Here is a 15,908-nt window from a genome sequence, read left to right as displayed (position 1 = left end):
ACTTGTCTCCCCATCCCTATCCTCCAGTGCCTCTGAAAGCCATGTTCCCTGCACTCTGTGATGCAAGTACCTTCTGCCAAAGGCTGACACCTCCCACTTCCCCTTCCTGGCTTATGTTCACCCTGTTCCCCAACACATCCTTTCTCTTTATTAGGACATAGTTTGCAGACACTTGGGGATGTGTTTTCTTTCTGTCCATCACTTCATTCTTTCTAAAGCCATTATAGTATGGTTATTACAGAAGAAATTTCCCCTCTGCAATCCCCAACAAAAACATCACTTGTAAACTGTTAAAGGCATTATTTGTTGACTTCCCGTGAAGTGGGAGATAGTTGACAAGCATTGAAATGGAAAGTGGCATCTGTCAGTTAAGGAAAGAGAAAAATACTCCTGCTTTTGAGAGGAAGGACTGAATGTCAGTTTTAAAAACTGAGCAGTCCATTAGCTCCAGTGCCTTGTGTTAGAGAAGTTATTGTTTTTGAAACATAGTATTGAAGAGGTTACAGTGTGAGGACAGAAAGCCTCTAGCAATACACAAAGCTTGACTGTGGATTCTTCCCTGCTGTAGCTTAGCCCAGAGCACAAGCTGGCCTGGTAGCCAGCGTGCTTCCTCAAACGCTGGAAGCGTTTCACACCTGAAACGGCTGTGTTGAAAACTCTCTGGGGAGAGAGATCAACTGAGCAATCAGTTATCAAGCTCTCCAAGGGATTCTGCTGTAGTCAAGTGCCAGAACCACTGCTGCCCCCTGAGAACTGGGGACATGGACGCCAGTCATCCATTTAACTTGCACCTACTGCTAGTAATCATGGATGCATTTGTTGAACACTGACCCTGTGTTGTGCTAACTCATCTCCAGGTGTCATCTCATTCATTGAATCCTCGTTGTAACCTCTCAGTTCCTAAGGGGCTTACCTCTGAGCTAGAGAGATATGTTATTAGTGTCACTGTAACAGTGGTATGGACACAACAAGGCAAGAGCACCTGGAGAAAGCCAACTTCATACAGGAGTAAAGTCTTCAGAGATGCCCTGGAAGGAAGAAGAAGACTTTCCAAAGGAAAGAAAAGACCATATTCCTGAGGATCTGAGGGATCAAATGCATGGCGTTAGAAGGGCATATGTCAACAGTAGCCAATCCTGATAGGGAGTTGCTTCCTCTCTGTAAAACCACCTTCTCCCATGACTTCCAAGATGCTTTTTCCTCTAAAATCCATCTACCTGCAGCAATCCTTTCAGCTGCTCTTCTGAGTGGAAGTCTGGATAATGAGGCATTTTCTAACAGCTGGAACAGGAAAGGCAGTGGGAGGAAAAAGATCATGTTAAAAGTAAGCTGAAGTTGGGCCTCCCCTGGTGGTGCAGCGGTTGAGCGCTGGGCTGCGAGGCTGCCCACAGCCTCTGCAGCACCAGTTCAATCCCCAGCCACTGGCGAGGGTCCCACACACACACACAAAAAAAAAGTAAGCTGAAGTTTCTTACATTTCCAGAAATATTGTGGGTTAAATGTCTTGAAAACTCTGCTGTTACAAAGCTTCTGAAATGCTGGATTTTATATGATGAACTTACAAGAGAGTAAATTAATACATACTGTCTAGAAGATGAAGAGAAAGAAAATAGGAGAGTAAAGGAGAGCTGATGTACCCTGGGCTTCTCGGGAAACAGTTGTCTACCCAGTTGTCTGGGGCCTGCGCTGGGCATAATGATCCAGTGCTGGGCTGCCTGGCTGCCCAGGTCAACAGGACCCTCCAGGGACTCTCCTTGGTGAAAAGAAGGCATGCAAAGTAGCATCAGGAAAGGACAAGAATGTTATAGTGGCCTCAGTTTAACTGCAAAATGTTAGTCTCTGATGAACCCCCCTGCCCATATTACAAAGACACTGCAGGAGCTTCTAAAGTCGCAAGGAGTGTGAAGATGGCTGAGCACCAAGATGGAAAAAGTGGACAGGAAGATATTTGAACTCTAATGACTGGAAATGCTAGTTGTTTAATAGATTTTATAGATGGTAAATCCTTAGAAACCATCAGTAAGGAAATAAAAGGACAGATTGGCCAAGAAAGAACCTTGTAATCTCACATGGGTGGGGGGAAGGGAAAGTTAACATTTTTCATTTTAGTTTCAGTGTTTCTTAAAACATCCAATAAAATGTTTCATGACAGAAGTGCAGTGGTGACTTGATAAGCACTCACTAACTCCACTTTTTTTTGATACAACACAAAGAGGTAGGAGATGGGAAGATGAGATGATACCATTCACTGGGCAAGTTTTGTGTTGGGATTGGGCTTTTGACACCCAGGGGAGAGGGGAGACAGGTGTCAGAAATCTGTTCCCTGTGGTGGGTGAAACTTAAGTAGGTGCTTACAGCTTCCCAGAAGTTTTCCCAGTCTTTGCCCATGCTACCGTCTCTTTCTGGCTCATGGTTCACTCTTCATTCTGAGCCTGGTGCAGGCATGGACTGCTCCTGGCTCCTTGCTACCTGTTACAGGTGACTTGGCACTGCATTTTACAGTCATCCTTCCTATTCCTGTCTGCCTCCTCCATGCTTAGGCCTCCTTTACCTGCTCTGCCTACATCAGCTCTCTGACCTCCAGCATAGGTTCATGGCGAGCCTTCTCAGAATATGTTAACTGGTTTCAGGGATGAAGCAACCTGGACCCTGGAGAAGAAGATCCATGAGAAGTGGAGGGTCCTCTGGGCAGAGGGGACCTCTAGTACTGACACCCTTCATTGAATCCACACATATCGAATGTAGACCTCTCATACCTTTTTTCACTTGAGTAATAGTGGCTTAATTTAGAGCAGTGATTCTTAACTTTTTTTTCCTGCTTCAGAATTTCTGAAGGTCATAAAAAAGCTCAGGCAAAGATTCTTGATTTTAGAATTGAATGGAAGGGGTTGGGGTGGACTTGGGGGTCCCCCTCAACCAGGGCTGCATTCTGCCTTCCCAGAGGATTTTTGTCTGGAACCCTACTTATAGGAATAGTCCTAGTTTCCACAAGGCCTAATTTGAGATTTCTACTTAAAGGAAGCAAATTTCTTGAAGTTCCTTCATATTTAGTGGTGACTACTGGGGTCAACAAGCAACTATAAACCAGAGACACACTATGAGGGGGAGGTGCAGGAGGAGGGAGTAGGATCAAAAAAGGGGGCTGGGAATTGTATGGAGACTATAACCAAGATGAAAATGCATGCAAAAATGAAAAAATGATGTAAAAATATACAGTAAAAAAAAAGAAGAAAAAAACTGAAAAGAGAAACAGATAAAATTTTAAAAAAAAAATCTGTATCCAGGGGAACCATGGGCTCTTCCTTGGCTGGCACATGCCTGCAGTGGAGGCGTGCCAGAGCCACCACCCCACACATCCAATCCCTGTAAGCAATCCTGTGGTCACTGTTTCATCCACCTCCTTCCAGATGAAACTGAGATGGAGAATCATTCAGATGCCCATGTGAGCAGTCCATCAACAGACACGCCATGTTTGAATATAGGTCTCTGTGACCTGAAACATGCCCTTGCATCAAATAGTGCTGCTTTACATTAGAACAAAATGTGTTAGTTTTGTTGAACTATTTAGTGACAGTGACACAGGGAGGCAAGAAATGTGTCTGCCTGGGTCGTCTGAGCTGCCTTTGACAGCTGTGCACTGGGGAAGCTCTGAGCAGTGTCAACATTGGGTTTGATTTGGGGGACAAAAGATTTTGTGGTGGTATTAACCTGCAAGTAGTTTATTTTTCCCTCCAATTAAAAGTCTTGCAACAAAAGACAAGAAGATAACAAGAGGAAAAAGGTGATTGTTAAAATGCATTCACTGTGCTCAGATACATTGCCTTGTGCATTTGCACATCCCTCATCATCCCTTCTTTGCATTCTGTTCTTTTCAACTTTCTTTGTGAAATGTTTAATTTTTCAATTGTGCTCATATCTTTACTATTCATAATCCCGAATAAAACAACACCTGAAGGGTTTTTCTAATTGGTGCTCTTTAGGTTTTGCTAATTCTGTGCTGCTAGTCTACTGTTCAGTTAAAATCATAATGCTTTTAGATGCAGTTATGATGTAAGGACCATCCGTGCATGATGATGGGGTGTGTACACTCGATGCGTCCATGGCCTTTATTCACAATAGGCATCTTATGACTGCTGATTAGAGCAATAATTTTAAAACAAATACATTGAAACTACAGTACAGTACAGTTCTAATTTCCTGGACTGCCATAAGTAGCACTTAGATAAATTTAAGGGACTCTGAAATATAAATCTATTTCTGCATTACATTATTAAAAAAAAAAACCACTCTGCTATCTACAGATAGGTCAGAGTTTTGTGTCCTGTATCCTTCCAACCCTAGAACTTTTCTTCTCTGTGCATAGAGCTGTCAGTGAACTCAGAGAACCTATAACACTAAGGAAAAAAATCCAGTAACTTCAGTCTATTCATCTAACTCCAAAGAGCACCACATACATGTCAAATAGCTTCAGTGCTCCCCTTTCATTTTCATGTTTGTGGGGACCTTGACTTTGATAGTGGCTGACAGCTCTGTGCGTTTATTCCTTCAGTCCAGTAAATCACATTTAGTGCTCAGGGCTAGAGCGCTTCAACCAAGGGTATTTTGTTAGGATTCTTTTTAATTTTATGCAAAGATTCCCTTCTAACATTATCTCTTATTTAAGCTAGAAGTCTGTCTTACATCTGAAAATGAGGAGAGCACCAGATATTGACCAAATGTCATTTATATTTTAGGCCACATGTCAAATGTAGGAAGTCCCAAACAGTATTAATTTCTAAGTTTCTTTATACTTTTTAAACTCCAGTTTTTAAATAGAACTCATTTTGCAGTGATTTCAATTGAAACAAGGTTCTTCCTCAAAATAACCATGTGATTAGTCTGAATGTTTAAATGTTTGCTCATTGTCATCTACAGGATAAAAACTCAAAGGGCTCAATCACAAAATGCTGATTTTTGAAGGAGAATTTTGTGCTTAGTCATGCGTATGTACATGGTGCCCTCTGTTTAGTGTCTCCAAGGAAGTGGCTATGTACCCTCCTTTATTCTCTGCACTCTGAATCCCCAATTTCAGATGTGGCAGGCATGTTGGTGCTGGGCTTGTTTGGCAATGTGGGGTCTCAGGTGTCCACTGATCTGGTTCTTGCCATGTTTTGTCCAGTGACCCTGCCCCTGGATGCTGGAGGTATCTGCAGCACAGATGGGGTTCCACCCGTGTTGTCAGAGGCCGAGGAAACTGTGTCTGTTGGCAGCTGTTTCGCATCAGAAGACACGACAGAGGACTCAGGGGTGATGAGTTCCCCCTCAGACATCATCTCACTAGATTCTCAGCATGACACCATGAAATCCAAGGATAAGTGGGCCACAGACCAGGAAGACTACAGTGACCAGGACTTGGCTGCAACTCCAGAACTCGGTCCCCAGAAGAGCCCTTCATGGGAGAGAAATGGCTCTAGGAACTGGAATCCAAGGTGAGTTGGGACATCTGGGAAGGAGGACAGTCTTTTGTCATGGTAATTCAAGCAGTCATTAAGAGTCTACTATGAGCCAGGTATCCACAGAAATCACACTCCCCACTTTGTGGGAGGGGGGTATTGTCCACAATACCTTGACACTTTACAGATACACAGGTATTTATATATAATACATTATATATTATCATGTTGGTTTTTAAGCTTTATATAAATGGTCCCACACTCTTAGTATGCCTTTTCATGTTTTCAAGATTGATCCATGATGATAAAGTGTGTTATATTTGTCCTTTGTCTAATTAGTGAAATCTTGTACTATTCTGATTTTTCACCACTGGAGAAAATGAACACATTGTGCATATATATCTATTTATACATAGGGGTCCCTAGAAGAGAAATTAATAGGCCTTCATAAAAACTCATCTTAAACTCAATGGAATATTGACAAATGGCCTCCAAAGTTTAAACATCCTCCCTCAGTCTGTAATGACCTGCCACTCCACATGGACACTACATTTAGGATTAGTAGACATCTGAGTTTGCAGTCATAGGTGTCAAATGGCATTTCATGTGGCTTTAATTCATAATTCTCTGATTTGTAAGAATGAACATCTTGTCATGATATATATTAACAATTGGATTTCCCCTTCTAAGGCATAAAATGCCTTTTCATAGCCTTTGACCATTTAAAAGAAAATAGGTTGTTACCTTTATTTTTTTTGAAAATTGCTTTTTAATCTTAGTGTGTTGTATTTGTCACTACCTACAGGACTAAAGCTTGTATGACTTTCTTGTGAAGGTTTAATGTACTTTCTTCCATTTGGGTTTCTTGTCGACTTGCTGTGAAGAAGGAATCTATTTTTTCCCACTTACGCTAGTTCCACTTTGGTCTTATACAATACAGTCTGTGTATGTGTATCAGTCAGTTTCCCCTCCCTTGTCCTTGGTACGGGTTTGTCTGTCTGCAGCCCATCAACTATTTTTACCTTTTAGATAAATTTAAAAACCAATTACACAATGATATAGAAATAAAGTAGAAAATAAAGAACAATACATGAGGCCCCTGCCAAAATAAGTGAATGCTTTTGTATTTTTCATGTATTGTTCTAACTTTGTCTATTTGCATATAAAATCTTTATCTCGTAATTGTGGTATCAGTAATCCTTTATTTTTATTTACTTTTACCTAGTGGCTTATCACAAGCATTTTCTCAAATTGTTAGATACACGTTTTAAAAAAAGATTTATTTATTTATGCATACAAGAGCTGGGGTGCAGACCAGAGGTGTGGGAGATGAAAAGATTCACCAGCGGCAGAGTAGGGAGCAAAACAAGTAGATCTACTGAAATATATTGATGAGGGGAGCAGTGAGCAAGAGAGGAGAGGTCTGCTGTGCCATGTGGATAGCTCGCTGGCCAGGGATAAAACTTGTGCTGCAGTGGCTATAGATAGCTTCTCAGTGCTGAGACTTAACACCTTGCACCACCACTTTCTAATGATTTTAAAGTTAAGGATAATTCAGAGACCAAGTTTGTATTGCAATAGAAAGAAAATTAGAATGTGGCAATTAGTTCATTTCTACTGCACCCCACACAAGATGCATTTCACTGAGGTTAGCCTGTGCTGTTTGAAGCAAGCAGAGAAAAGTTACAGCATTTTTTAATAGTCCATTTAACATAAAGAAAAAGAGCTCCTGTGATAATATCCAAGTCTGTTCTGTTATTTTTCGTGGGACTTGTGCACATGGAGTGTTATATCTGAAAATAATTAGACAAATGAAGGGAATCCACCCACAACATGGCAGAATAAAGAAACTGGAATCACCCTCTCCTTTGACAGCAACTAGAAAAAAAACACTGATAGGTGCTCCTAGAAAAATCCAGATGCTTGCACCCAGTTATACAGATCCAGGACAACCCCAGGGAATTTAAGTTTGGTGGCTTCTGAGGGGAAAGAATAGGAGGAGGCATGAGGGAGTGTGTCTGGGCTAAGGTCTGCCTCCCAGGCCATGCCAAGGAAAACCCCAGGAGATTGTGAAATTCCTTAGAGGAATGTTCCTGACATGAGAGTGGGCCTGGGCCCAACCCAGGGCAGTGGTAGCTTGGCAGACTCTGACTTGGGAAATTGGGAGCCCTGCAGTTGAGGCAACATGCCCCTGAAAGCTCTCTCCTCCTTGCCACCCTCCCAGAAGCCAGGTCAACCCAAGCTGGACTCCATAAAAAGCACTACACCACAAAGAAGTACTTTAGAGTGAACTCAGAAATCCTCTGGGAAGGCAAGCCAAAAGTGAATATATGTTCCAGTCTTGCAATAGTGGCTACTGAGAACAAGGGCAGAGCAGTGACAGCCATTTTGGCTGCCACAGTGTTAAGTAGGCACATGTGTCCACCACACACATAGTGCTGCCTCTGAGCCAAGTGCAAATTATTCCCAGAGTGTGAGCCTAGAGATCTAGATATTGCCCTTCCCCTTGGGAGGCCCACGCTCATAGATCATGATCCCCAGGATAGAGGAGCAACAGGGAGGTAGGGAGAGAAATGAAAACTATCCAAGCACAGAATATGGATTACTGTGAACAAAACAAGAGGTAAGGTGACCAATGTCACACCTAAAACCAAGATCAAGTATTGGAGACCCCTCCTTCTTCCTCCACCACTCCAAGGTAAACTAAGAAGCGGGCAAACAAAGATAAATCCCCAGAGCCCCAAACACATATACACACACATAAATAGCAATAAATAAGGCAATATACATGCCTAGGAAGCAAGGAACATCTCCACACAACATGGAAAAGCAAAATGAGAAGAACAGAAATCCTGTGACAATTCTAAAGGAGACAGAAATAGAGAAACTATCTGACCTTGACTTCAAAACAACATTTAAAATGTTAAATGAGGGCCTCCCAGGTGGCGTAGCGGTTGAGTGCTGGGTTGCAAAGCTGCCCACAGCCTCTGCAGCACCGGTTTGATCCCCAGCTGCTCCCCGGCCACCAGAGGAGGGTCCCACATGGCACGCAGACCTCTCCTGCTGCCCGCTGCTCCCCTTAGCAGTGTACTCTGGTCCTTCTGCCTGCTCTGCTCCCCGCTCTGGCTCTGGTGAATTCTCTCACCCTCCTGCGCTTCTGACTGTACCCAGTGCTTGTATAAATAAATAAAAATCTTAAAAAAAAATAAAATAAAATAAAGTATTTTAAAAAAATAAAATAAAATGTTAAATGAGATACTGAAAGTCTAATTAAAGGCAGATAGGCAGACACGCCGTCTCAGAAAGTAGATCCAGGAACAAAGAGAATGCTTCACTAAAGAGACTGAATATATAAAAAGACCACGGAAAGAGATTCTGAATGAAATGCAGACAAATTTAGTGCTTTAAATAGAATCAAAATGGCAAAAGAAAGAATTTCAGCTGTAGAAGACTCAAATAACATTTAGACGAGAGGGTGTCACCACAAAGGAAAATTGAGGAAATGTTTACAAGAAATATCAGATTCAATTCGAAGAGGAAATCTACAAATGATCAGACTGCCAGAAGGGGAAGAAAAATAATTAAGACTAGAAAACCTATTCAAGAAATTAATAAATGAGAATTTCCCAGCCTCCAGAATGAAGTGTACATGGAAGCCCAGCAAGCAGAGAGAACACCTAAATTCTTAGATACAAAAAGATCTCTACCCAGGCACATCATTGTCAAACTATCAAAAATCATAAAGAAAAAATTTTAAAGGAAGCAAGAGAAAAGAATAATAACTTATATGGACTCGCAAATTAGGATTTCCCCAGACTTCAATCCAGACACCTTTCAAGCGAGAAGAAAATGGAGGAAAATGTTCATAATCCTAAAAGACAAGAATTCTCTATCTTACAACATTATCAATTAAGTATGAAGGGGAAAAAAAGGTTTTCTCAGACAGACAAGTTAATGGAGTTTGTCACCCCGAGACCTCATCTTCAAGTAATACTAAAAGGAATTTTTTCACGAGAAAAGCTGAAACACAAACTCCTTAACAAAATGACAAGAGCAATATAATACCAGTCCAAGAGCAAGAATACTAGGAGTTAACAACACCCAATGCTAAGGGAGAAGAAGAAATGGGTAGAACTAATGTCACAAATCAGACACCAGCTCATAAAAGACCCAAAACATAAGGAATTCAAATGAAAGTAATTAAACATGTTTAACTCTGTGCCCATAGTGATGCTCATTTGCTTTGATGCTATTTACCTCTCATGTAAAATCCCGTAGATTTTGAGACAAATGTGAGAGTTAATGTTTGTGACCACAGTCAGGATACTCAGTGAGTCCTTGGAACCTGATTCTTTATCCTAACAGGGAATAGGACATGTTTCTCTGCCTTCTTTGTGGTGTCAACTGAATCTGAGTGTAGCTTTGTGTGGGGAGGGATTCTGGAACCTGGCAGGCCCATAGTGGAATCCAACTACCAATTAGTTGCTTGACCTTCAAGAGTCTATCTAAACTTGTTAAGCCTTCTATTTCACTTATGCATCCACAGATATGCTGGCTGTGCATGGCACATCATGTATCCAAAACTGATCAGTGAGATCTGTTTTCAAAGTTACTGCTGTTCTCTTAGGATATAGAGTGCTATGAGTTTTTGTGGCAGCTCATTTTTCTTCTCGGGGCTTCTGTTGTCTCAGCCAACAGGATGAAGGTGATTTCTGAACCCACATTCCCCCATAGTTGTGATTGACTCTTTACCCATGATATATTTAAGGAAATGACCATAGTTTGTTTTACAAGCATTATCTCTACTCACAGATGTGCTCTCCTACTAAGAGACTTTAGCATGGTGTGTCACATATTAATTCCCAAATGGGATTTTTGATATATTTCAGGATTACTTAGAAGCAGTGTCTATTGTGTAAAGCAGGGGCTTAGAAGCCAAAGGCCACATAGAGTAGTGGAAAGTACAAATTGTCCCTCTAAAGAGAATAGTCCTGCCCTCCTGCCAGCCTTTAAGAAATGATAGCTGGAGGTGTTATTATTGTTGATGTTATTATTTGTAACTGCCTGAGGGAGGATATAAATTTACTGGGGAATCCTATAACCTGTGTCTATCTCTGCTCATCTTCTGTCTCTTTAAACTATAACTTCTTTGTTTGAAAGGAAAAGAACATTTCTTTGAAAAGAACTCTTTATGTGTTTATATGTAATTTGTGTGTAGATAGATAGAGTTGAGACAGAAAGGACTATTGCCTCTTACCTACTTAGGGGGCTTTACAGTGAAACAAAGATTATTTCTGAACCCTTGAATCCAGAAGGCAATCCTGCTATAATCTGACAATTTCTTTGTGTATCAATATTGTGAATTATCAGTTCTAGGGTCTTTTTGGGAAATATCAGTCCTGTAAGAAAGCTGTTAGGGGGAAATGAGATTTGAAAAGGGGATTTCAGGCTGTGTGTGTGTGTGTGTGTGTGTGTTTTAACAGTACCACACTGAAATCATGGACAGAGTAGCAAAAGAATATGTGGCTTCTCCATGTGAAAGGGAGTGGGGGGCTCTCATGTTGCCTGCTGCCCTCCCAGTCTTTGCCTGGAAATGCTTGAAATTCCTTCAAGCTTTTACTTGTCAATGAATAGTAGATATGATAGCTACAAGTCAGAAATTATTCCATTTTCTGCAAAACTAATTAGTTCAGTAATTATGTAGAATGAGAATGCACAGGTCACCAGTGGGTTTACTGGAAAGGGACTCAGGTTCTCTATTTCTGCCACATCACACAAACCTGAAAACCTTATGACATTACAACAACATGAACTCTGTGACTTCAGGAGCAGTTTATACCTTCTAGAACTCTGGAACTTTACAACTACAGGAACTTTATAACTATAGGAACATATAAACACATTTTATACTTTCTAGACCATGAAATTTTGCGACTTTAAGCATATTAAGAAACATTTTATGCCATGTAGAAACTTGAAACTTAGTAACAGAAGAAACTTTGTGCCAAAGAGAACATTTGAAAACATTTAGCACTTTCTAGAACCTGGAACTTTGTGGCCATATTTACAAAGGAACATTTAGGAAAAAAATAATACAATATTATTTAAAATAACCAACATATAGAAACAACTTAAGTGCCCATAAATAGAAGAATTAATAAAAAAGTGATCATGTATAATTATTAGTCAAACATGAAAAAGAGAAGTATGCTGTCATTTGTGTCAATTTGGATGGAATTCAAGGGCATTATACTAAGTGAAATAAATCAGAAAAAGACAAATAAAAAATGGTGTCACTTACATATGTAGTAAAAAATGTTAAACTCATAGAAAGAAAGTAAAAAATTGGCTGCCAGATGCAGCCAATAGGAAAAATAGTGAGAGTTTGGTAAAAGGTACCAAAAATATTTTTTAAGCATTTAAGACCCTAGAGAACTATGCTGTTTAGGAATAGTCACTAGCCACAATTGGCTACTGAGTTCTTGCCAATGGCTGGCCAAATTGAGATGTTCTGTAAGTACAAAACATGCAATGAATTTGGCTTGAAAAATATTTTTTATTTAATTAAGTACCATTGTTTTGCATCCTTATTAATATTTTTAGAATATAGGATTTCTCCCCTGAAGTGTGGTCACCATTGCTCTCCCACCATGAAAGTTCCCATAGTCCTCCACCATAATCCATTGTGCCCTCTCACCCTTAAGAACTATTTTATGTCATGCAGAGACTTGAAACATAGTAACAGAAGAAACTTTGTGCCAATGAGAGCATTTGAAAACATTTAACACTTTCTAGAACCTGAACCTAGCCTGGAACATTTAGAAAAAAAAAAAATACAATATTATTTAAATAACCAAGATATAGAAACAACTTAAGTGCCCATAAACAGAAGAATTCTGTTTCTCACCCTTCCCTCTCCCCCACTAGATGCCTCAGATCTGTGGTAAGCTGTCAAGGGTTGGTTTTAATGTTTGTCTTTGACCTTTTATTTGGTTTCTCTATATTCCACATGCAAGTGACACTGTCCAGTATTTATTTTCTCTCTCTGGCTAATTTCACATGGCATAATCCTTTCTAGCCCCATCCATTTTGCCAAAAATGGCATAAGTTTATCTTCTTTAATCACTTGGTTATATTCCATTGCATATACATATCACATCTTGATCCAGTCATCTCTTTTTGGACACTTAGGTTGTTTCCATAGTGCAGGCTTCCTTTCAAATCAGTGTTTTTGTGTTCCTTGGGTAGGTACATATGCGTGGAATTGCTGAGTCATGTGGCAGATCCATTTTTATTTTTTGAGGGGCCTCCAAACTGCTCTCCATAGAAGCTGGACCAGTGTACATTCCCATCACAGTGTAAGAAGTTTCCTTTTTCTCCACATCCTCGCCGGCATTTGTTGTTACTGGACTTTCTAATGTAGTCCATTCTCACTGGTGTGAGGTGCTATATCTCATTGTGGTTTTGATTTGCATTTCTCTGATGAGAAATAATATTTTTTTATGTGCCTATTGGCCATCTATATATCTTTTATGGAGAAATGCTTATTTAGCATTTAGCTCTTCTGCCTATTTTTAAAATAGGTTATGTGTTTTCTTTTTGTTGTTTTGTATATACTATTTGTAGATCGTTGATATCAGCCCCATGTCAAATAGGTGGTGTGCAAATATTTTTCCTTTTCAGTGTGGTATCTCTTCATTTTGGTCATAGCTCACTAAGAAAAACAAAAGGAGAAAACTTAGATAAATTAGATTTAAAATGAGAGAAGTTACAACCAACATGTCAGAAATTCAAAGAATAATAAGAGATTACTATGAACATTTTTATGCAATCTAGTTCATCAACCTAGATAAGATGGACAAATCCTTAGAATTATACAATCATATAAGACTAAATAGGGAGGAAATAGAAAACCTGAACAAGCTAGTCACAAGCAGGGAAATTGAAACAATAGTTATAACTCTACTAAAAAAAAAAAAAAAAAAAAAAATTCCAGAACCAGATGAGTTCACAATTGAGTTCTACCAAATTTTCATTGATTGACTTCTATCTATCCTGCTCAAACTCCTTCAGAAAATTGAGTAAGAAGGTATTCTTCCAAATGCACTTTATGAGACCCACAGAAGTCTAATACCAAAACCAAACAAAGACACAAAATTAATTAATTAATTAAAATAAATAAAAACTACAGGTGAGTTTCTCTAATGAACACAGATATAAAAATCCTTAATAAAATCTTAGCAAACCAGGGGCCTCCCTGGTGGCTCAAGGGGTTAAGATGCAACCTAGGAAGCTATCCACAGCCACTGCAGCACAAGTTCGATCCCCGGCTAGGGAGCTACCCACATGGCGCAGCAGACCTCTCCTGACTTGCCCGCTGCTCCCCTCAGCAGTGTATTTCAGTCAATCCACCTGTTCCCCACTCTGTCTCTGGTGAATCCTCTCACCCCCCACACCTCTGGCCTGTACCCCAGTTCTTATATGCATAAATAAGTAAATCTTTCAAAACAAAGTTACTACATTGAAAAAACATAAAAATAAAATCATAGCAAACCAAATCCAACAATGCATTAAAAGGATTCTACATCATGACCAAATAGGATTTATGCCAGGGACAAAAGGGAGGCTCAGCATCCAAAAATCAATCAATGTAATTCACCACATCAACAGAAAGGAAAATAAAAATCATATGATCATAGCAATACATGCCAAGAAAGCCTTTGTTAAGATCCAGTGTCCAAAACCAGGGATACATGGAACATATCTAATCATAATAAAAGCCATATTTTGACAAACCCATAGCTAGTATCATTCTCAATGCTGAAAAAAATAAAAAGCTCTCCAGTAAGCTCTGGTACTAGACCAGGATGTCCACTCTTAGCACTACTCTTCAACATTAGCAGTCCTAGTTAGAGCAATATAAGACAAGAGAAAACTATAAAAGGAAAGCTATAAATTGGGAAAGATGTAAAATTATCATTTTTGTAGGTGAATAATATACATTTAAAACCCTAAAGATGCCATAAAAAAACTAAATAAAACAATAAACTAGTTCAACAAAGTGGCAAGCTATAAACTCAACACACACAAAAAAATCAGTTGCCTTCCTGTATGCAAACGTTGAGCTAGAAGAAGAAATTAAGAAAGCCAGCCCACACGAAAAACAATTAATACCTAAGAATAAACCTAACAAAGAGGATGAAACACATCTACAGGGAGAACTATAAGGCAGTCATAAATGAAACAGAAGGCACAAAGAAATGGAAAGATATTTCCTGCTCATAGATTGAAAAAAACAACATTGTCAAAATGGCCATCCTGCCCAAAGAAATCTATACATTAAATGAAATCCAAATAAAAATCTCAATAGTATTCTTCGAACAAATGGAACAAATATTACTGAAATTCATATGAAAGCACAAAAGACCGTGAATAGCCAAAGCCCTCCCGACAAAAATCAGGGAACGTCGTATTATATTGCCAGACTTCAAATTATACTATAAGGCCGTAATAATTAAAAGCACCTGGTGCTGGTGGACAAAAACAGACACATATGCCAAAGAGTATAATTGAGAGCCCAGAAATAAAACCACACATATATTAACAGAGATCTATGACAAGGAACTGAAGAATATACAATAAAATAAGGAAAGTCTCTTCAATTAGAAAAATTGGACTGCTGTCTCACACCACACAAACATAATTTCAAAATGGATAAAAGACTTGAAGACCTTAAACCATAAAATACGTAAAACAAACATAGGCATAACACTCCATGACATAAACTTCAGAGATATCTTTGTAGATTCATTCCCAGCATCAAGGAAAACAAAAGATCATATAAACAATCGGGACAGCATCAAATAAAAAAAAAAGAATTTTTTTTAACTAATTACATCTGAAACAATAATATTGGGTTAAATATTGGCCTAAGTAAAGTATATTAACTAAAGCTTAATAAAATTGAAATTAAAGGGCTTAACTAGAATTAATCTCAACTATTTTTTTTTAAATATTAAATTTTATTTTTATATTCCCCCATACAATTGCAAACGCCCCATTCTGACCCCAATCCTTCCCCTCCCGCCCCCCACCCCCAAAAGTGTCTCTGGTTCATAGTTTTTTGTTGATTTTGATTTTCACTTTCTTATATTGATTTTCCTGGTCCCTTATTTAAGTTTTCTAGATTCCTGCTATGAGTGAGACCATCCGGTATTTTTCTTTTTCTTTTTGGCTTATTTCGCTGAGCATGATCCCTTCCAGTGCCATCCATGTTGCTGCAAATTGCATGTGTTTATCTTTTTTGAATGCTGAGTAATATTCCATGGTATATATGTACCACATCTTCTTGATCCAGTCATCTATTTTTGGGCATTTGGGCTGTTTCCAAAGCTTAGCTATTGTAAACAGTGCTGCTATAAACATAGGAGTGCAGGTGCTCTTTGGAATTGATGTTTCTGTGTCCTTTGGGTAAAT

General features: G+C 39.3%; 1 protein-coding gene across 1 annotated transcript in view; it reads left to right on the top strand.

Annotated features, from left to right (window-relative positions):
- COBL (cordon-bleu WH2 repeat protein) overlaps positions 1–15,908 on the top strand; it is a 205,408-nt gene that overhangs the window by 140,143 nt on the left and 49,357 nt on the right. The window contains exon 10 of the mRNA XM_054695880.1: positions 5,159–5,468. Coding sequence (XP_054551855.1) covers positions 5,159–5,468 — 310 coding nt within the window. The remainder of the gene's footprint in view (positions 1–5,158; positions 5,469–15,908) is intronic.

Source organism: Talpa occidentalis, unplaced genomic scaffold (assembly GCF_014898055.3).
Source record: "Talpa occidentalis isolate TD23 unplaced genomic scaffold, MPIMG_talOcc4v2.1 talOcc4.10, whole genome shotgun sequence".
Taxonomy (NCBI): Eukaryota; Metazoa; Chordata; class Mammalia; order Eulipotyphla; family Talpidae; genus Talpa; species Talpa occidentalis.
The sequence above is the reverse complement of the archived record's forward strand: the minus strand, read 5'-3'. Positions and strand labels throughout refer to the sequence as shown.